At 39.1% G+C, this 23,798-nt stretch overlaps 1 protein-coding gene across 6 annotated transcripts in view; it reads right to left on the bottom strand.

Moving 5' to 3' along the window:
* SYNE2 (spectrin repeat containing nuclear envelope protein 2) overlaps positions 1–23,798 on the bottom strand; it is a 378,817-nt gene that overhangs the window by 202,416 nt on the left and 152,603 nt on the right. For all 6 annotated transcript variants that reach the window (XM_035260694.3, XM_035260695.3, XM_035260693.3 and 3 more), the window contains 10 exons: positions 22,889–22,998; positions 22,166–22,292; positions 20,313–20,470; positions 18,975–19,122; positions 17,726–18,336; positions 13,621–13,800; positions 10,735–10,885; positions 4,051–4,209; positions 3,094–3,255; positions 675–776 (listed from right to left, as the gene is read on the bottom strand). In XM_035260694.3, coding sequence (XP_035116585.3) covers positions 675–776; positions 3,094–3,255; positions 4,051–4,209; positions 10,735–10,885; positions 13,621–13,800; positions 17,726–18,336; positions 18,975–19,122; positions 20,313–20,470; positions 22,166–22,292; positions 22,889–22,998 — 1,908 coding nt within the window. The remainder of the gene's footprint in view (positions 1–674; positions 777–3,093; positions 3,256–4,050; positions 4,210–10,734; positions 10,886–13,620; positions 13,801–17,725; positions 18,337–18,974; positions 19,123–20,312; positions 20,471–22,165; positions 22,293–22,888; positions 22,999–23,798) is intronic.

Below are 23,798 nucleotides of genomic sequence, written 5' to 3'. Positions count from 1 at the left end.
CTCTTCACACAACCGAAAATCGCTCTTGAGGCAATCTCTCTCTCTCTCTCCATCTAGCAAATAATAAACATAGGATGACTTGAGCGAAATTCTCTTTCGCTCCTACGCACACATAGGAAAGCATCATTACTTTACACAGAAGCTCAGGCAACATCTGCCCTCCATCGCTGAAGCCTGTGAAATAGGTGAGCGGAGAATAAAGGAATTTAAAAATACAGTATCATTCATGCTAAATAAGGATTAAATGTATTTATACCAACTATTAAAAATTTGGTTGGACTTAACATAGGAATGAATAAATGATCCTAATTTTAATTTAGGCTTTAATGTTTAGAATGGTTTATAAATGTTGTTTTAGAGGCTACAGGGCAAGCTTGTCCCATCCATGGCCCAATACAAATTCATTAATTTCCTTAAAACATTATGACATTTTCTTGCGACTTTCTTTTTAAGCTTATCAGCTATCATTAGTGTTAGTGGTCCAAGACAATTCTTCTTCCAATACAGCCCAGGGAAGCCAAAAGACTGGACAGCCCTGCTATAATCCTTAATTGAGCCTTTTTTTTTCTTTTAGGGACAGGGTATCTTGCTCTGTCGCCCAGGATGGAGCGCAGTGATACGATTATAGCTCACTGAGGCCTCAATAACTGAAACTTTTAAATAAAAATTCTTACCTGCAATTCAAGAGGTATTTCACTGCTTTGGAGTAAAAACTGTATTTCAGCCACTCTTTGAGAAAATTCTGAAGCTTTTTGTTCATGGACTTGTAATTCTTCCTAAAACATGTAATTTTAAAGGATAGTGTCTTTTTATTTCATACCTTATTTTCTGGTACCCATAATTACTACTGCTTATATATAGAAACTGAGAGCCCTTGAATTTCCCACAGATCATTTGTGTTTTGTCAGAGTCCTAGAAGTTACAAAACCAAGTGCCTTCAGGGGCCGGCAAGTGCTATAACCGACTGTCTTTCTAGGTATAAGACAAGAGAAAGGTTAGGCCTGCACCACAAGTGACTGCATGGTCTGCCTTAAGGCATTAAATTTCATAAATATATTTGTTGGCCGGGTGCAGTGGCTCACACCTATAATTCCAGCACTTTGAAAGACCAAGGTGGGTGGATCACCTGAGGTCAGGAGTTGGAGACCAGCCTGACCAACATGGAGAAACCTCGTCTTTATTAAAAATACGAAATTAGCCAGGCATGGTGGCACATGCCTATAATTCCAGCTACTTGGGAAGCTCAGCTGGAGAATGGCTTGAACCCAGGAGGTGGGGGTTGCGGTGAGCCAAGATTGAGCCACTGCACTCCAGCCGGGCAACAAGAGCAAAACTCCATCTCAAAAAAAAAAGAAATTTCATAAATATATTTGTAAATTGCAAACCCCGTGTATGAGCACCTGCACATGTGCACACACACACACACACACACGCAACTTTAGCAGATTTTGGCCCACAGCTGTCAGTTTATAATCCTTAATTTCAGATTTTTAAACAACCCATAATCCAAGACAAATTTAAAGGACTCTTAGAAATGATTTATTTATACTTAGAAAAATCATAGTTTTACTTAATACCTATTATAATATATCTAGGAAATTTGTAACCTCCAAACTCTTAAAAAACTTTTTCCAAAAGTGTAAAACTAAACACATGAATTGACAAGTGAATAAAATAGTGAGAACTGGAGACAAAGTAAGATTTGAGATATTAGCATGAATTTTTATGTTACATTGAACCATATATAACTGGCAACAGTTGGCTATTTTCTGACCTAGCAAGACAGTTTTTTTTTGAGACAAAGTCTCCCTCTGTTGTCCACGCTGGAGTACAGTGGTGCGATCTCTGCTCACTGTAACCTCTTCCTCCCAGGTTCAAGAATTCTCCTGCCTCAGCCTAAGCAGCTGAGATTACAGGCACACTCCACCACACCCAGCCAATATTTTTGTATTTTTAGTAGAGACAGGGTTTTGCCATGTTGGCCATGTTGGTCTCAAACTTCTGACCTCAAGTGATCCACCTGCTTCAGCCTCCCAAAGTGCTGGGATTACAGGCATGAGTCACCGTGCCCAGCCAACAACAAATTTATATGATCCAAACAAATAATATGTAAACAAACAAGCAATTAGAAATAATTCTCCCTAGAGTTGAAAGAGAAGTAACTTCGATTCTTTCCAAATGCCACAACCTGAGATTGTTGTTTTAAAAAGCAGCTTTTCTTGAAGTTCTATAAAGATGGTGATACTCAGCCATGTATTTTTTCTAATCCTTATAAGGCACTGTTTAATTCAAATACTGAAGAAGGCTGTCCACAATCATGGTCTAGATCAGAGGTTAACAAACTATAGCCGGAGGGCTGATAGCTTGTTTTTATAAATTAAGTTTTTATTGGAAACGAGCTACATCTTTTTCATACTACCAATCACTTTGGCAATCTGGTGACGCCTATAGGCCTTTCCTGTAATAGTATTTTTTAAACAAAGCGTAAAATAAATAAGGTAGGATTATAAAGAAAAACAGTGAAATGATAATTATCAAAATATTAAAAACAATTTGTGATACATAACAGTAGTACATGTTTCCCTATTATATAATAAGATCTAGCAATAGACCTACGAAATTCCACACTTTCAAAGGAGTGGTAAGGTTAACAGATACAACAACTGAATAATGAGCCAAAAATACCTGTGATTTTCTTGATAACAAAGTAACATATAATCATCCTAATATATTTGTTCACTATATTCATAACTGAGACAAGTTCTACCTTTTAGTTATGATAACAAAGATGCAGTTTTTTCCCATCCAAAGTCTTCTTACCCTTTGGGTGTCTGTGAACTCCAGTTGAATAGTACCTGTTAGTATCTCCCTGGATATCAGCAAGGAGAGGACAGAGTTCAAGAACCTCTCAGGGATTACAAAAGAAATAAAAAGATTTCTTTGTGATTTTCCACCCTGTTCATTGAAAACAAACTCAATACTAAAATGTCAACCGTGCAGATGACAGAGCCTTAGCAGATAATAAGAAATAAAAGAGAAAAAAAAATGTCAATTGTGTACCAAGAAAAGCATATATTTTATCTGTTAAATTACCTTCAGCCTTTCTCTGTCCTCTTCAGTCAACTGATGTAATTCCATTTTTTGAAGGGCCTTTTCCATCCACTCGTCAATGACATTTTTTAAGTTAAAAAGTTTGTCCCACAAAGCTAGAGCTCGACCAAGACTTTCATAGTAGTCTTCTGTCTTCTCATTTATCTACCATAATTTAAAAAGAGAAGCAAGATATGTAGCAGTGAAAAGTCTGAAAACCACTATTTCAGCCAAACATGGTTTTGTTTGTTTGTTTGTTTGTTTTTGAGACAGAGTCTCACTGGACAACAGTCCAGGCTGGAGTGCAGTCATGCAAATTCGGCTCACTGCAACCTCCACTTCCCAGGTTCAAGCAATCCTCCTGCCTCAGCCTCCTGAGGGTGGGATTACAGGCATGCACCATCATATCTAGCTAATTTTTGTATTTTTAGTAGAGACAGGGTGTCACCATGTTGGCCAGGCTGGTCTCGATCTCCTGACCTTGTGATCTGCCTGCCTTGGCCTCCCAAAGTACTGGGATTACAGGCGTGAGCCAATGTACCCGGTCTAGTCTTCTTAATTTCGAAACCACAATTTTGTTTTGCTAAAGGGTGCTTTTAAGAACCCAGATGAAAATATAACGCAGATGAGTTCTTAGTTTATAATTAATAAAAAGTAGTAACATCATTACTACTCAACCAAAATTATATTAAATATGCAGTTAAACATCAGGATATGGCATGAACAGCAATATTATTAACTAACTTATTTTAAAGTTGAGTATGTGTTTTTATACGTAGATGACGAACCCATGTGTTAGTAGTGCCAAACTCTGGGGGTAAAACTAATTCCTAAGTTTTATATAATTTGAGCATTTTTACAATGAGTATTTCTGAATCTTGTAACTAAATAAAAATACTAAAGATACACAAAAAAATCAGAAACAAAATTAAATTTGCAGTCAATGAAATTATCACATACATCAAGCCATCTATCCACAATAATATTAGCCTCTTTTTCAAAAGGGGGCTCTTCAAAAGTCTTCATTTTATTTAGATGAAATTGTAGATTTTTGCAGATCTGGTTTATCTTGTCTACAACTTCTAAATGCTCATTAAATTCTTCTTTGACAATTTCAATCTGTAAAAAAAATATATAAAAGTTATTTTTTATATACGGACATAGACAAACAGCTAAAAAATCACAATTCTATTGTTGGATATGGAGCTTAAAAGCAATACCCAACAAAAACAATGTAATACCTTCTTACAGTGTTCTTCTTTAAAGCAGGTTTTTCTTGTCCCACTTTCTCAATGAAAAGTTTTTCGCATCTTAACCATTGGTTCAATGTTAATCTTATATTCAAATTTCCTGCCGCTATGCATGATGAAATTTTTATAGTGGCCTAAAACCATATTTCTTGCCCATGTGAAATAAGATTCTACCTGCCAAAAAAGCACCTCCACTAAATGACATTAAAAAAAAAAAAAAAAAAAAAGACAGTTCCTACATCTGCCTAACAGGAATTATCTTTTAAGTGTCAGAGAACCTAAGTGCTTACCTGAGCAAAATAAACAGACCTCTAACACATCTTGGATCCTAACTTTATCATTTCTAACATAAAAGGCAAAATGCTACCTTATCAAAAGGAAAATCTCCAATCACTGGGAAACTAAGCAACATATTTCTAAATATGGGTCAAAGAGGAAGTCTCAAGGAAATTTATAAATACATCAAACAGAATGAAAATAAAACATGAAAACTTGTGTAATACAGTTAAAGTATTGCTGAGAGGGAAGTTTATGGCACCAAATGCATACATTAAAAATGAGGGAAAGTCTGAAATCAATAATCTAAGTGACCACTTCAAGAATTTAAGAATAAAAGAAACCCAAAGCAAGCAAAAGGAAGGAAATAATAAAAATTAAAACAAATCAATTAAGTTGAAAAGACAAGACCCTTAGGGAAAAAGAATCAATAAAATAAAGAGCTAGTTCTTTCAAAAGATCAGTAAAATTGATAAACTTCTATAATCTAGAAAGGCTGACAAAAGCAAAGAGAAAAGAAAGCAATACCTGTATTAGGAATAAAGTAGGGATATCACTACAGACATCAAGCAAATAAGGGAATGCTACAAATAACTCTACATACACAAATTTGAAAACGTAAGAGGAGATGGACAGATACTTTGAAAAACACTGACTACTACAACTCATCCAGTATTAAATACATAACGTGAACTGCCCTATTAATATTAAATAAATTGAATGAATATAGAAACTCCCCCAAAAGAAATTTACAGGTCCAGATGGTTTCACTGCAGACTTTGACCAATCATCTAAAAGAGATATATTACCAATTATATACAATCTCTCCTGGAAAACTGAAGAGAAGGGAACACTTCCAACTAGTTTTATGAAAGCCAGTTTTACACTACATAAAAAGAAACTACAGTATCTCTCAAAAAAAATACACAAAAATCCTTAACAAAACATTAGCAAATATAATTCAGCAATATATATATATATAAACGAATTATACACCTATGCAAGGCTAGTTTAACATCTAAAAATCAGTGTAACCCATTTTAATAAGCTAATGGAAATAAATTATATAATCATGTCAGTTAATGCAGAAAAGCACAGATGTAAAATGGTACAACCACTCTGAAAAACATTTTGACAGTTTCCTTAAAAAGTAAACATCCACGCTGGGCGCGGTGGCTCAAGCCTGTAATTCCAGCACTTTGGGAGGCTGAGGCGGGTGGATCACGAAGTCAAGAGATCGAGACCATCCTGGTCAACATGGTGAAACCCCATCTCTACTAAAAATACAAAAAATTAGCTGGGCATGGTGGCGCGTGCCTGTAATCCCAGCTACTCAGGAGGCTGAGGCAGGAGAATTGTCTGAACCAAGGAGGCGGAGGTTGCAGTGAGCCGAGATCGCGCCATTGCACTCCAGCCTAGAGCGAAACTCCGTCTCAAAAAAATAAATAAATAAATAAATAAATAAACATCCAATTAACATATGACCCAGCAAGCACACTCCTGGACACATCCCTGAGAAATAAAAACTGATATTCACCAAAGACTCCTTCACAAATGTTTACAACAGCTTTATTCATAACAGTCCAAAACTGTAAAGAACACAGAGGTCCTTCAGTGGGTGAACAGTTAAACTGTGATACATTCATACCACAGAATACTGCTCAGCAAGAAAAAGGAACAAACTATCAATATGAAGAACCTGAATGAATCTTCACAGAATAATGCTGAAGGAAAAGAGCCAATCCCAAAGAGTTACATATTATGTGATTTCATTCATACAACATTTTTTAAATAAGATTATAGAAATGAAGACTATATTAGTGGGTGTCAGAGATTAGAAGGAATGGGAGAAGGAGGGAAGTGAATGGGGCTAGAAAATGATAGTAAGAGGAATGAATCCTTGTGGTGACGAAAATGTTCTTTATCTTGACTGTACTGATGTCAATATCCTGATTGTGATATTTTACAGTTTACAAATTTTACCTTTGGGGAAACTCAATACAGGATACATAGGATCTCTTTGTATTATTTCTGCATGTGAGTCTACCATTATCTCAAAATAAAGGCTAATTTAAAAATTAATATTAAATAAAATATTTAAAATGAAAACTCAATACCAAGGAGGTTTGTCTTCTGGCTGGATGTGACTGATACATTGGCAGAGCTGAGATCCAAACCCAGGTCTTCTTTCTCCTGGTTCAGAACTCTGCACTGGGGCACAATAAATGTTTGTCCACACAGATGGAACTAGAGGCCATTAACCTAAGTGAAATAACTCAGAAAGTCAAACACTCCATGTTCTCACTTATAAGTAGGGGCTAAACAATGGGGGCACATGAACATACAGAGTGGAATAATAGGCATTGATTGGGGACTATAAAAGGTGGGACAATAGAGGTGGGGTGAAAGCTGAAAATTTACATATTGGGTACAATGCTCATTATTTGGGTGCCAGGTACACTAAAACCCCAGACTCCACCATTACACAATATACACATATAAGAAATTTGTACTTGTACTCCCTAAATATATATAAAAAAAATTAAATGAGGAAAAACATTTGTAAGCAAAAATGTTGGTTCAATTAAATAATACACACATACACACACACACACATCTTTAATTGATATATTTCATTTAATTGAACACGGTAAATTTTTTTGCCTGCAAAGAACTTCTTGTTAAACTAGCACAAGTTTCCACAGCGTGATGAGAAAAGAAAGGGCAAGAGGGTGTACTTTTAGCATTGCCAGATATGAGTTTTGTTGTACAATGAATGGAAGGAGTAAAATAAAGGGAACTAGGTCCACTTTGACATTTCCAAACTTCAATAGTCTGCTGACATTCCAGCCTTCTAGTCTAACTTTTGCATTTCTGTCTTTCACTAAAGAGAGTAGAAATTTGTCACCATATCCTAGATAAACATCCAGGTTACTACGGTTTTAAAGGACAAAATTTCTCAGTGGTATCATATTCCAGGCACTGCTGCAAAGCAGCATAAAAATCCATGCTACAGAAATGGACTGTGTGAAGACAGTGCCTATGTCATCACAAAATTAACTCAAAGTTATGTTAATAATCAGCAATAAAATTTGTTTTTTTCAGTTTTTTTTAAAAGCCTAACAAAAGAATTAAACATTAGTGTATTAAAACTTCTATATATTTTATACAAAATAATAGATTATTTCAGCAAATGTATAAAGTACCCATGTACTAGATGTAGAATTTTCATTTTAACAAAATAAGGAAAGCCAGGCCTGCTGTTTCTTAAAAGTAGTCATAATTATTTTATTAATTTTAAAAATACCCTTTACAGTTGAGTAAGGAGTACAGACAAAGCAGAGTTAATTTTTATTCTGTTGTATACATACTTCAAATATGTCTTCAGGACAGGCAGTTTTATGCAGTGAGCAAAACACTGAAATAAGTTTAACATGGTGGATTAAATATCCATGTTTAATCCCCACATGCTACTTTAATAAGAGAAAAGAACTGAAAATGGAACAAACCAACAAGCACAAAGAGAACAGAGGATGAGAGTACTCTCAGGTGGAATATGAGAAGTTGGGAAGCTGAAAAGCTGAAGAATGAATGGTAACTGATTCAACAAACTAAAGCTGAAACCTTACTCTAGAAAGGAGATGGGGTAGTGGGGAGGGTGCAGAGAAGCCAGTAAGAAGCAAGGCCATTTGTGTCACAGAATCTCAAAAGGCTAGTAATGACTTAATGACTTCTCATTAGGGTCAACCACAAACAGGAAGACTGGATGACATTTTTTAAGAGAAACACATGTAGACTGTCAGGCCCTCCTTCACCTGGTTGCATGGCTGCCCTCCATACCCACAGAGATTGACTTTCTAGGGAGGCTCTGGACTTGGGGCTGCCAAATACAGCTGAGGACAGAGATGAGGTCCTGCTGTAACAGCCACAGAGGAGCTAATGATGGCAGAAAGGCCAAGATCTGGGCCTAGATTCCGATTAGGGAGACTCACCCAGGAGAGGAGTCAGCTCCCTGGAGGTGACAAGAAGTTTATTAGTCAGATAAATAACTTACCTAGAAACTACAGTTTATAGTTACAAGGTTATACACTTATGGGTAGTGTGAAGAGCAGCAGACAGGCCACGTGCAGCATGGGGCATCATAACCAACACTCATCAAGACCTAAGTAGGTCTTGATGATGCTTTACAGATGCCACATCACCAGATCAAAAGGAATCCTTTCCACTGGTCAGAAGATCCCACTTAACAGGGCTAAGGCAGGGCGCCAGAATTGAGGAGGATTTGCAGGAACAAGAAAAGCTGAGGCCGGGCAGGATGACTCACACCTATAATCCCAGCACTTTGGGAGGCTGAGGCAGGTGAATGACTAGGAGTTCAAGACCAGTCTGGCTAACATAATGAAACCCCACCTCTACTAAAAATACAAAAAATTAGCCAGCTGTGACAGTGTGCAGCTGTAATTCCAGCTACTTGGGAGGCTGAGGCAGGAGAATCTCATGAGCCCAGGAGGCGAAGGTTGCAGTGAGCCAAGATCGTGCCATTGCTCTCCCGCCCCGGCAACAGTGTGACATTCCATCTCAAAAAGAAGAAAAGAAAAGCTGCAAGTCAAGTAGGACTAGACATCCGGTCAGCATACAAGGCAGGGTCTCAGGGTCTGTTGAATAAGGCAGAGACCTTGATCCTAAAACAAGAGTACAACGTAGGAGACTGCTATCAGGGACACGGCAGAAGGGTAACCGCAAACTGGAACACGAACCCAAGAGGATCTGGTAAGGCTGAACATGCTGGATTCTCTAAGAATCTAGGAAACCGGAGCTCCTTAAATCTACTGAATGAAGACAGGACCCTCCTAGATGCCAAGACCAGTCAAACCCAAAAGCTGCCTCCACTGGAGGGAACCAGACAGGTTACATTCTAAGCAATTCTGACTATTTGCTCATGGTCTTGACAGTTTTGATTAACTCCAACAAAAACCAGCTACATAGTCGCATATTGTACAGCTGGTATCTAAACAGGGCTCCTTCCAACTGGTCAGCTCTAAGAAACTAAGTCTGAGAAAGTGGGTCCAGACAAGGGCCATTCCTGACACTCTTGGTGTCACTTGAGCTTCAGGGTTAATAGTTCTAGATAAGGACTAACCACTGTCCTATTTAAGCTTTCACTGATGCTGCTCTTAGCTACTGGAAAGTTTAATACGATTGCTTTCCAACCTCCAAGTACATCAAGCAAACTACCTTTCACATAGTTTTGACATCTTGACGGCACTTTAGCTTACTACTTATAAAATCAATAGAAAAAGGCTGGGCGTGGTGACTCAGGCCTGTAATCCCAGCATTTTGGGAAGACAAGGAGAGCAGATCACCTGATGTCAGGAGTTTGAGGCCAACCTGGCCAACATGGTGAAACCCTGTCTCTACTAAAATTAGCTGGGCATGATGGTACGCACCTGTAATCCTAGCTACTCAGGAGGCTGAGGCAGGAGAATCACTAAAGAAAGAAAGAAATAAGTAGAAAAAGCAACTGTCTGGTGTAGAGTCATATAGTGTAGTATATTCTTTTCTAACTATTCAATTCTTCTGCCACTCTGGTTGATAACCACATAAAACCATAGAAAATAATGACATCTAGTGTCCAAAAATATTACTCTTCTTAGAATACAAATACAGATGGAGCAACGTGGTAATAAGCTTGCATATCTTCGCAGAAAACAAATAAATAAAAGCATAATTTTTCCTTACTCCACTAACAACAGCGGGGATTTTCCCACCATCTTCCTTCTGTCAGGCCTGCAATGAAGGGTCAAGTCCCTTATAAACAGAAAGTCAGTGCAAAGGCTGTTACAATCTTACAGAAGTAGCAGAAGGGGTGACTCAGGCTCCAACAAAAACAGCCCAATCACAACCCAATCAGAAGTGACCCACCATCAACTTGGGGACTGTTTCTTTTTTCCAACCTTGGTGATAAATTCAATAAATTTTCAGATACCTGGTAAAATAGAGTCACTAGTAATTTCTTTTAAACAAAGTTTCAAAACAGACTTAGTCTATAATATCTCTTTACTACCAGGCCTGTCAGTGAGGTCACTGTACCACTTTTTCTTATGGAACCTGGACTCACCTCTGCTATCCTTTTCTTCAGGTTCTCCTTTCCCATGTATGAAGCCTGCAGGGAGATGACACTCTCTTCTTTTTGAATCAAAGTTGTCAAGATTCCTTTAAAATTCTGGTATTGTTTTAAGAGCTCCAAAACTCTTCCACATTGTTCAAGACTATGAATAGAAAAATACACACAATAGCTAAATGTCCAAAAATAGCAAAATCATTCTTTCTCTTTGCAGGTATCCTACATAAATGATGAGTAAGTTGTAAAGAACTTTTCCTCTTAATGTGTTTCTTAATATTTTTTTTTTACCAATTTAACCTAAGAATGATGGCACATCAATATATCTGGCAAAGAGATAGCACAATCGCTGGATTAGTACTGGTGCTAGGTAAACAATAGAAAGTTACCAGATCTAAGGTCCAAAAAGAAACGCAGGATTCATTACCCTAAGGAATCAGCATCTCAATTTCATCATTCACCAGAAGATATCTTGGAAAACAGGGTTCCTTAGTATAACTCTGGCAGATTATTACAACATTAATTCAGCAAGTCACAGGTGGTTTATATATCTATTCTTTTTTTTTTTTTTTTTTTGGCAAGAGTCTCACTCTGTCACCTCGGCTGCAGTGCAGTGGTGCGATCTCAGCTTACTGCAACCTCCGTCTCCCAGATTCAAGCAATTCTCCTGTGTCAGCCTCCAAGTAGTTGGGATTATAGGCATGTGCCACCATGCCTGACTAATTTTTGTATTTTTAGTAGAGACAGGGTTTCATCATGTTGGCCAAGCTGGTCTTGTAACTCTTGACCTCAGGTGATCCACCTGCCTTGGCCTCCCAAAGTGCTAGGATTATAGGTGTGAGTCACTGCGCCCAGCCTTTTATGTATCTATTCTATTCATTCTGGATTTAGTCTTTTTTAAAAAATAAGGTAGTGGGACAATGTGGCAGTTAGGACACCTGGTTTCAAGTACAGCTGGGCAATGCTGAGTCTGAGACTCTGGATAAGTTACTTCAGCCTCTTTGAATCTCAATTCTTTCTTCAGTAAAATCAGAGGGAAGACTAGATCAAATACCACATTCAGGCTTTGTCTTGACTCCTGTATACTCAGGTTCTGGTAGGAAACAGGAGGTGTATGCAAATGAAATTCTGAAGACAGGGTGCTGAACAGACCTCTGAGAAGAGAATCAGGGGAAGCTGCCAGGGAGGCCGAGACACACAGGGATTAACTCCCACAAATAGGTCACGCCACCTAGCCCCTAGAAGAGAGCTAGGGAGATGCCCTGAGCCACACAGGAGGGTGCCATCAGATGGTGGCAGAGCCACATATGAAAGCAAAGTGGGATGGTGAGACCACCTGGCCTCTCTTCTTGCCCTCTACTCTCCCTATAATACCCCTCACTGCCTAACCCTACTGGAACCCTTGGTCTCGGCGGTTCAGCCTCTATGGACCAGCCCTCCCACCACTCTCCACCCTCTTGTAGATAGTAAGAGGGAGAAAGTATGGACAAAGGATATTCCATGGAATGGACAAGTGGACACACAAGCAATCGTATTTAAAAAACACTGAATCTCTCCAAAGCAGTCTGTCAAATTAATAAATAATATCACATATTAAAAAAAAGAATTGACAACTGGGATTGATAGGTAATGGACTTCACAGTTGGAAAAATTTTAGCAAATAGCCCTGACTCTCCAGGAAACAGAGCAGTTATTGACAGGCAACATCTCCCATTCAAGTATGTGTGATAAAGTAATGCTCCCAATTCCTAAAACATGTCCTCGGCCTAATCCCTGGATCTTGTGAATGTTACCTTACAGGTTACCTTACAAGGCAAAAGGGACATTGCAGAGGTGATTAAGCTAAGGATCTTAAAATACAGAGATTATCCAGGATTGCTCATGTGGGCCTGGTGTAATCATAAGGGTCCTTGTGAGAGGGAGGCAGGAAGAGGTGTCAAAGGAGACGTGATGACAGAACAGAGGGCAGGGAGAGATCTGAAGGCCCTACACTGCTGGCTTTAAAGATGGAGGAGGGGCACACAGGCCAAGGAATGTAGCAGGAAGCCTCTAGAATATGGAAAGGCAAGGAAATGAATATTGCTAGAGCCTCCAGAAGGAACACAGCTTGATTTTAGGGTGTTTTTTCCTTTTGAGACAGGGTCTTGCTTTGAAGTATGGTGGTGCTATCTCAGTTCACTGAAACCTCAGTCTCCCAGGCTCAAGCGGTCTTCCTGCCTCAGCCTCCTGAGTAGTTGGGACTACAGGTGCACACCAGCATGCAAGTTAATTTTTTACACATGGGGTTTCACCACATTGGCCAGGCTGGTCTCAAACTCCCGACCTCAGTTAATCCACCACCCACCCTGACCTCCCAAAGTGTTGGGATTATGGGTGTGATCCACGGCACCTGGCCAATTTTTTTATATTTTGTAGAGATGGGGTTGGGCTGGTCTTAAACACCTAGGCTCAAGCAATCTTCTTACTTCAACCTCACAAAGTACTGGCATTGCAGGTGTGAGCCACTTTGTGCAGCCTATTTTACCACTTCTGACCTCCAGAATCATAAGGTAATAAACCTGTGTTCTTTCTAAGCCACTAAGTTCATGATTTGCTTGGTGATTTACAACAACAGGAAGCTAACACAGGTGGGATGGTAATGAGCATAAATGTACCATACTGTGTGTGTGTTATGTTTCATGGTTATCCTCTTGCTGCATTCTGGCTACAATCTACAATTCTAGGTCTTGTCCCAGACACTGGCCCTGTGAGCTCTGGTGGGAAATCCCTATGACCGCCCTTCCTTTAGGTCCATGGGGATGTGTTTTCAACCCAGCAATTTGAAAAAGTTAATTTGCTACAGACAATTTTTCAGATTCAAGAGGGATTCTTTTTCCTCCTTACCATTCAGTGATGAAAGCTTTGGTATTCTCCCACAAGAGTATTGTACTTTGGCACCGCTGACTCACAGCTTTTTCTCTGCCGTCTTTGCAGTGTGGAAGAGAATTAGCCATTTCTTGTAAATGTTTCTTCTCTTCTTCATATTCATCTAGATCCTTATCCAGTCTGATTAAAGATCTTTTCCTTGATTATGAATGAGAAAAAAGTTTGATAGCCAAATGTCAACCACTGATTCAACACAAATATGGGTCACTTTGGGAGGCACACTAACTTCAATTTGTCCTCATGAGGTTAATGCCAAAATTACACGTTCCTGTTACAGAGTTCAGGATGCTTTTTGCATTTCCAGAATTTTTCTGATTTGTTTGTTTTGTTTTGTTTTGTTTGAGACAGAGTCTCACTCTGTCACCTAGGTCGAATGCAGTGGTGCAATCTCACCTCACTGCAGCCTCAACCTCCCAGGTTCAAGTGATCCTCCCACCTCAGTCTCTCGAATAGCTGGTACACATGTGCATACCACCACACCTGGCTAATTTTTTATTTTTCGTAGAGATGGGGTCTCAGTATGTTGCCCAAGCTTGTCTCAAACTCCTGGACTCAAGTGATCTTCCTGGTTCAGCCTCCCAAAGTGCTCGGATTACGGGTGTGAGCTACCACGCCTGGCTGCATTTCCAGAATATTTATTTGGTACTTTTAATAAATATAATAAATATACAAAACATTAGCAGTAATATATTTCTGTAATGAACACACTTGTAAAAGGTGTATATGCATGAGAGAAAAGAGAGAGAGAAAAAGCACATATGTGTGCATATGTAGAGGAAAAGCAGCATGACATGGGAGAAGCAGAGAAGATGGATGACCCAGAACTGCAGGACACCTAAGGAAGGATAGGGGTGGCCAAGGAGGAAGGAAAAGCAAGGGAATTCTTGCACTTCTCCCTTATGTACTTCTCCCTATCAAAAAGGAGTTATTTAACTAAGGGTAAAGTCATCCTGGAGGGATTCACACCATTCACCTATATCTAAATTGCTAAACTGCTAACAGCCTCTACTTCCTTGCCTCCAATTTCCTCTTCAATTAACTCCCATAAGGCTCTCTTCCCTACTGCCTACTGAAACAGCTGGCCTCCACACTGCGATATCCCTGTTCCATTCTCAACTTCACTCGTCAGCAGCATTTGACACTTGATCACATCCTCCTGGATGAGATGCCTTCTTCAGGTAGCCCCAGAAGTCTCTTGATTTTCTTCCTACTGCACTAGCCTCCCCTTCTCAGTGTCTTCAGCTGGTTCCCCCTCATCTCCCTGATCTCTCAATACAGAGTGCCCCAGATATGAATCCAACTTGGACCTCTTCTCTCGTTTATCTAAACTCACTCCCTCGGAAATTTCATCCATTCTTGTACAATGCTGAAAACTCTCAAATATATACCTCTGGCCCAGACATCTCTCCTGATTCCTAATGCCATCTACTTTTAAGTGTCTTATTGATATTGCTGCTTAAATGTCTAATAAGTATCTTGAACATATCATTTCTAAAACTGAGCATACCCAATCTTTCATTCAATACTGATAAATTTCATCCAAGACTAATTAGTCTTTTTCTTTTTTTTTTTTTTTTTTTAGATGAAGTTCTGCTTTTGTTGCCCAGGCTGGAGTGCAACGGCATCATCTTGGCTCACCGCAGCCTCTGCCTCCGAGGTTCAAGCAATTCTCCTGTCTCAGCCTCCCAAGTAGCCGGGATTACAGGCACACACCACCACGCCAGCTAATTTTGTATTTTTAGTAGAGACAGGGTTTCTCCATGTTGGTCAGGCTGATCTAACTCCTGACCTCAGGTTATCCGCCTGCCTCAACCTCCCAAAGTACTGGATTACAGGCATGAGCCACCACGCCCAGCCAACTTTAGTCTTTTTCATCTCAATCAATGGTAACTCGGTTCTTACTCACTGCTCAAGTTACCATTGACACAATGGACAATGAGAGTCAAGAACACCTGAGCCTAGAGGAAGGTTCCAATGCTTGGAACCATTCTTGACCCCAATATCTCTTTTCCACACCATGTCCATGTGTCAATAAATCATCTGGTCTCCATCTTCAAACTATACACAGAATCTCAACACTTTCTACCACATCACCACTGGTCCATGCCAACTTCATCCCTACTAGGGATTACTGCAATAGGTCAAACCAGACTTCTAATATGTTCTCTCAACTCCTATAGTCTATTTCCAACACATCAGCCAGTGAAGACAGGTTATAATGAAAACCAAGACATTTTACTCAGCTTAGAACACTGCAGTGACTTCCCATGTCACTCAAAGAACAAGCCAAACTCATTACACAGCCTACAAGTTATGGCATGAGCTAAGAAGCCACATCTCCCCCTCACTGCTGCACCTTCTTACCTCCTTGCCTTTCCTCAAACACACCTGACCTTTGTACCTACTGCTCCCTCTGCCTAGATGGCTCTTAGTCCAGGTTCAAGTGGCTTGCTCTTGCCTCTCATCTGATGCCAAGGCCACCTTCTCAGTAAGACCTTCCCTGATGACCCTATTCAAGAGCAACACCCTCCTCCTTCCTTACTTAGAATTTCTTTTCTTTGAGACAGTCTTGCTCTGTTGTTGAGGCTGGAGGGCAGCGGTACGATCACGTGCAGTGGCGGGACACCCTAGGAATGAAAGTCTCACTGGACCTGAGGGTGTGGGACATTTCAGAAGGAAGAGCACACTTGACTACACAGTCATCTAAAGATCCTCGTGATCCCACTGAGCCTGAGGGACTACAGGTGGGCAGAGAAGGAGACAGAAAGCAAGACAGATTTAGAAAGCAAGGAAGGTGCCAGGCACAGTGGCTCATGCCTGTAATCCAAGTATGTTGGGAGATTGAGGCGGGTGGATCACCTGAGGTTAGGAGTTCGAGACCAGGTTGGCCAACATGGCAAAACCCATCTTTACCAAAAATACAAAGATCAGCCAGGCCTGGTAGTGCATGCCTGTAACCCCAGCTGCGGGGGGACTGAGGCAGGAGGATCGCTTGAACCAGGTGGAAGTTGCAGTGAGCCAAGATTGTGCCACTGTACACCAGCCTGGGCAACAGAGCGAGACTCCATCTCTCTCTCTCTCTCTCTTTTTCTTTTTTTTCTTTTTTTTTAGACAGAGTCTCACTCTGTCACCAGGCGCCAGACTGGAGTGCAGTGGCGCAACCTCAGCTCACTGCAACCTCTGCCTCCCAGATTCAAGCAATTCTCCTGCCTCAGCCTCCCGAGTAGCTGGGACTACAGGCACACACAACCACGCCCAGCTAAATTTTTTGTATTTTTAGTAAGACAGGGTTTCACCATGTTGGCCACGATGGTCTTGATCTCTTGACCTCGTGATCCGCCTGCCTCAGCCTCCCAAAGGACTCCATCTCAAAAAAAAAAAAAGAAGAAGAAGAAGAAGAAGAAGAAAGGGGGAAAGAATTCCACAAAAGCAACTCTTGCTAACATTTTAGCTTTTGGAATTTGACGGCCCAATTCCAAATGATGAAATTAAAATGGCAGCAGGTATACAGAAGGCTGCCTACCTCAGTCTACTGCAACGCTGCTCCATCTCCAGAATCAACACTCACTTTAGATCGCCTCTTAAATTCAGTCTCCTGCCCTTCCACTCAGTTCCCACCCTAACGCTGCTGGGAGGAAGAAGAGATCGAATAACTAAGGAAGAAGCAGGGACAAGATGTGGCACATGCATCTTTCACCCTGGTTTCATTACTATCACATGCGTGGAGTCTGCCAGTCATCCGTCCCTAGGAGAATGCCACAGTAAACACGCAGAAGTACAAGGGAATCAGAAGTAACTCATGTACAGTACTTAATTGCATATCTGACTTCACCACTCCTTTGTCCATGAGAAGATATACTTTTAAAGAGGGAAAAAAATTATGCAACATTTTGCACAGGTACAGTATCAACAAAAAGGAAGCTTGCTTAAAACGTCTACAGAAAAGAGTGCTGAACACTGAATAGAGTGGGATGGAACAGAAACAGAAAGACAAAGGAATCGAGGTGAAAATATAAAAAAAAGTGCCGGTCACCTTGGATGGAAATGGATGGACAATACCTACCGATGTTTCACAGCAGGGACAGTAGGATCCTTAAGACCAATTTTGCTGACTTGACTCTGCACATCTTGAATATTTTTAAGGAGTTCATTATTTTTGAAAATGCAAGCCTCTAGTAATGTGTTTTCCTCAGTGAATTCCTCCTGTACCCCATAGCCATGTGTCTCAGATAACTGTACTAATAAAGCATCAACAAGGTTTTCACAGGAGGTGTCTTCACCCTGTTCAGCATCTTTAAAGCTCATATCAAGCATCTTCAAACGTTTATCCAAATGTTTGGCCTTGTCCTTCATCAGATGAATGTCTCCCTCTGTATTTTTTACTGTCAAAGTATTTTCTTGTGCCACCTGTGTTTCTGAGGCTGAAAGGTCTATAACAGGCTCAGTAGAAAGTTTAGCTGTTTTGAGAGATTCCAAAAAGCCTTCCAGAGCTCTGAGAGTATCTTCACTCCTCTGCACCCTGCGATTCATTTCTTCAAATTGTGTTTTGTATTTCAGTATAATATTTTGCATTGCACGTAGATCACATGGGTGTAACTCCTTCAATACAAAGTTTCCCGGCTCTTCTAAGCGGTTACATATTTCAGTCTGTTTTCCTATAGAATCTTGGATATTCTGAAATAAAGAAGATAAGAAAAGCTGAAAAACTGAGGTGGAAAAAAGAAAGACTATGTGTGAGAAACCAGCCCCAAACTGCATGACTAGATTTGATTTAGAAAAATGCTTCTGAGTTCAACAAAAAGTGACAGTTTCTACCTAAGGAAACATTTTAATTACAAATGATCAGCTGTCCCAGGTGATGTTTCAATTTTAAAAAGAAAACAAGCACATAAATCTATGGCTTCAAAGCAAATAATTAGATATTAAACTGTTCAGAGATCAGTTTTATAATCTGAAAAATAAATATTTTTATTTAGAATGGGATTTGGAATATGAAAACAGTAGAATGTGGTACTTAAGTATGAGTCTAGTATGATAGTTAGGAATTTAGTCATTGAAGAAGGCATTCATAAACAAGACTTCCTTTTGAATTCAAAGAAAATACGTCATTATGTACTCTACATTACTACCTCCAAATTTGCAAGGAATTAAAGAGTTAAGAAATAAAAAGCAAGTCTAAATTACTGGAAAAAAATTGTCATGGCTTATACCTTAATCTATGCTATGATGAATAATTAAAAATCCATAAGGATTTATAAACCTCAGAAGACTTGATTATTCTGTAAATACACTGTGAGAACGTATATATTTACCCTCAGGTGTTGATAAATGCCATCAGCATTAATGAGACCAAATTCTTGGATAGCCATTTTACGGAGAGGCAGGTCCGAGCCACAGAGAAGGAGTGATGTCTTCTCTACAGGTAACACAAGCTGCAGCGCTGTCTCTAAAGATTGCATTCTAGGCACAAAGTAAATCAGACATGAGAGGAAAACCCAGCAGAAAGATATCCTATAAAACTGATCAACACAATTACTGAATTAAGAACAGAAGATAATCATCCAATAAATAGACATAGAATGATACATACACATTACCACATTAATACCTAAACCCATCGATATAATGCCAAGTAATTAATTGGTTGCTATATCCAAGTATTCTTTTTTTTGTTAATCTCTCTATCCATTTATTCATCCAATCAACATATATTTATTTAGTGACAGGCAGCAGAGCTAGGTTAACCATGACCCACTGGCCCAGACAACTCCAGCTGTTTTGGTATCATTAACGATTTCTTTTTTCACTCTAAAATGCTCCCCAATATCCAAGTCTTTTTTTTTTTTTTTTTTTTTGTATTTTTAGTAGAGACAAAGTTTCACGATGTTGGCTAGGCTGGTCTTGAACTCCTGACCTCAAGTGATCTGCCTGCCTTGGCTTCCCAAAGTGCTGGGATTATGGGAATGAGCTACTGTTCCTGGCTCCAAAGTATTCTTAGCAGTGTAATATACACCATACTGGATGAAAAATTGTAAAACACATGAAGCATTTCTCTCTTTTGAAATAAAAACTGAATTGTTACTTAACTTCACCTTGACAACTAAGAAATCTCATAATTATTTTAATTATGGAATAATTTGTTATATTTCCATATTACAAATACAATGGGGTTCAAAGAATAGGCTCTGCTGATAATCAGTTGATATGTGTGAGCATAGTTAAGTAATATAAAGACTCTGAGCCTCAGTTTTTTCCTATATAATATGGGAATACATGCTAGGGATACATACCCTATGTATATAAGGTCCTAACAGGACTCTCATTTCAGAAGTGAAGGAATCAATACCCAGAGAGTCTATGTGACCTGGACAAATTTATGCCCAAAAGAGACAGTGGGAAGACAATGGCCTTTGACCGCTGGCAGACCTTAAGGTCCACTAAGTCTCCAGAGTGGCCTGTTTATATTATTAATATTTAACCTATCAGTTTCCTTATCGGCAAAAATACAATCATAATGGTAGCCTCTCTTACAGTTGTTGTGACATCCAGATAAAATAACATACTTAGTATAGCCATAGTCTTGCTTAAAACGGCATTATAGAATTTAGTGAGTTTATTTGATTCATAATTAATAGATCTCAGAATCTTACCTGGTATTAAGAGTCATCTGAAGCTCTCGTTCTCTTTCCTTTAGTCTGTCTCTTTCCTTAACTATAAAAGGCTTCTTTATGTCATTCGCAAGATTTTCTGACTTCAATGAAATAATTTCAAACTCTTTCCAGCAAGCATCAGTTTCATTTTTTAAGACCTAGATGGAACACATTAATTAATTTATCAATTAACGGGGTTAACAGGCACAATTATTCTGTTCTTAAAACATGAGACATTCACCAACTGTGGAAGCAAACACAATGTTTCCCATGAAAATGTGTTTAAAGGGGTGGTGGGGAGGGATAGCCTGGGGAGAAATGCCAAATGTGGGTGAAGGGGAGAAGAAAAGCAAAGCACACTGCCATGTGTGTACCTACGCAACTGTCTCGCATGCTCTGCTCATGTACCCCAAAACCTATAATCAAATAAAAAATTTAAAAAAAGAAAATGTGTTTAAAAATATTTTCCAACCATCTACAAGTAAACTCTCCTTTAGGGAACAATGACATTCACTGTGCTCACAGAGGACCCATTCAATGAAGTCAAGGGAGTCAACAATGAAGCTTTCAAAGGTACCCAAACTCCCTTCCCCAAGGCCATTACACAGAATACAGTTCAGGAACATACAGATATATATAAGGACAGATACTCTGTTTTCTCTAGATAGGAAAGATTTGTTACCTTCTAAACTGAAAGAAAACTGGAGTGAACCAAAACTTTCTATATGAATAAGCAGTAAATTAAATTAATTTATGGTTTATACTTAACATCTATAACTCTATACTATTCCAGCTCCTTATCTTGATTTCTGTTTTGCTGGTAAGGCGCTGCTCTACAATACTGCTGAGAGATCAGCAATCAGCAGTATAATTTGTTCTTTACTTTACCCAAAGATTAGTACAGTTTTACTAACCAACTCATTATTCAGTCGCTGGGGAAGAGTCTCAAGACAGTTTCTTAATTGTGATGAAAACATGCTAAATCCATCACTTGAGCAACGGGGATATTAACAGATACATTTTGCTTACTCAGATGAAAAACAGAGAGCAGCCAGATGGTAGAGTGTGACTAAAACCCGGTATAATTAAATAAAAGAAACTAGAAAATACAGAAACATGTTGTAGGAACTACCCATGGTCCTCCATTGTGAGCATTCCCTCTAACGCACTCAGGGCGTGCATCAAGAATAAGGCACTTCAGTGCACAGATCACCTTCAAAATAAGGAAGATATTATTTGTAGAGGTTGTGATTTGTGTGCCAACCACTAATAGATTGCTTTTCCTCTGGTTTCTTAGTCAACTGCAATAACGTCCTCTGAAGGTTTTTTAGGAGGAGAATCCATCATTTAGAGTAAAAACTCCCTCCACTGCCTGCCCCTAAACTCCCAATATCAGACAGTCAACGGTTACTGTACAGCAGTTTTAAACAATGTGATAATTTGGTAAAGATGATGAAGGACTGAAATAAACATTCACTGGCTGGTTAACTCTGGAGCAACCCAAGAGCAGGATGAAATTCCCTTCAAACGCTTTGTTTTTGACTAATTCCCTTGAAGCCCAAAGCACAAAAAAAATAAATAAACAAAAACTTTTCAAGTCACATTATCTGGATCACCAGATTAGAATATAAGTAGTAAATTAAGACCTCAAACTAAAGCTTTTCCTGGGGTTGGTACTTGAAAGAAAATCACTTTCTGGAATAGGGTGACATTAGAAATGCAATCCAACAAAGAGAGTTCTTTGGAAACATTGAGCAGATGTGACCTCAACAGAAACGGGGATGTCTAGACTCACAGTGGTACTATTTTCTAATAAACAAGATAACCAGAGAAATAATATTTTTGGTAATTACCTGTAGATCTGTCAGTTTAGCCTGCAGACAAGAACTACTCCTGTCCTCTTCACTAGAGAAATCAGAAGTAACCCTGAATTCGCTGTTTTGCAGGTGGTGTTCAAGATTATCTCTGTATGTATCATACCTGGGCAAAATGAAATGCAACATCACAGTAGTTATGAATAGTTTAAAATAACAAGGCCGAGTGTGGTGGCTTGCACCTGTAATCCTACAGCTTGTACCTGTAAGCCTTTGGGAGGCCAAGGCTGGTGGATTACCTCAGGAATTCGAGACAAGCATGGCCAACATGGCAAAACCCTGTCTCTACTAAAACTACAAAAAATTAGCTGGGTGTGGTGGCAGGCACCTGTAATCCCAACTCCTCAGGAGGCTGAGGCAGGAGAATCACTTGGACCCAGGAGGCTAAGGTTGCAGTGAGCCGAGATTGTGCCACTGCCCTCCAGCCTGGGCAGCAGAACAATACTCTATCTCAAAAAAATAAAAATAAAATAACAAAAGATAAGCAAAAAACAAACAAAAAAATAAGAAAAATAAAATAACACAAAGAAATAATTTAAAATTACTGTCAACTGTGTGTAAGGAAATACCATGGAATTTCTGTTTAAGTTACAGGACCACATGCAAAATGATGACTAAATGAAAATAAAACTTTTAAAAAGTACATGTTTGTATTGATGAAAGATATTTGGTGGATTATCCAGTTGTTTAAAGAGAGTTTACCTCTCTAGTAAACTGTTTATAGATGCACTGTAATCCTTTTCCATCATGCTTTCTTCTTGCCGAGGCTTTAACTCTGACGCCAGGCTAAAATTCATAACAGGTTTCATTGCCTAGAAGAATATGCAAAATAGTAAATGTAATATCTTAGACATATTTAATTATCTGGAAAAGAGAAATGCTTTATGTTCAAATATATATCATTGAATCTTTATACCCCAAACCAGGAGATAATACAATTTCTTTGAGATATCTCGGCTCAGTGAAAAGCCTTCTCATAGGACAGAGATTTATTAGACTGATTCTCACCTTCTAATTGGTATGTCAGCATGGTAAAGGAAGATTCCCAGCCCCAAAATGCTATTTCTGCCTGAGACTACGTACCCATAGTCAAAAGCAGACAGAAGGCTAACATGCAGGAGCTGACCTCTAAAACCAGATACACCTCACCTCGCTCCTTCCCCCACATGTTCAAGAGGCAGTCTGGACTATAATATACAGTAAACGCCAAATTATCTAGACTTCAGGAATTTAGAATAGTCAATTCCCACAGAAAATGAAGTGCATTATAATGCAGAAAAAGAAAAGGCAAATGATAAATGAATTTGTTCATTCCAATGAAATGGAAGCATCTGTCCCAATCAAGCTCAACCTCTTCTACTCTCAGTAACAATGTACCCAGATAACTGGTATTCATAATGGTTCAAAAGAGTGTCTGCTTAAAAGAACTACTTGTACACTCAGAGGAAGATTAGGTTATGCTCACTATTGCTTTGGTTGCTTGCATTCTTATTTGAAAATCAGTCTTTTGCTTTGTGTAAGTGGAAATTCTCCACTGATGAAGACAATTGGATAATTAAAACCAACACCTAATTAATTGAGAAGTGAATTATTGTAGATTTGGTCTTTCACA

The sequence above is a fragment of the Callithrix jacchus genome, chromosome 8 (assembly GCF_049354715.1).
Source record: "Callithrix jacchus isolate 240 chromosome 8, calJac240_pri, whole genome shotgun sequence".
Lineage (NCBI taxonomy): Eukaryota > Metazoa > Chordata > Mammalia > Primates > Cebidae > Callithrix > Callithrix jacchus.
This window is presented reverse-complemented; position numbering and strand designations above follow the sequence as displayed.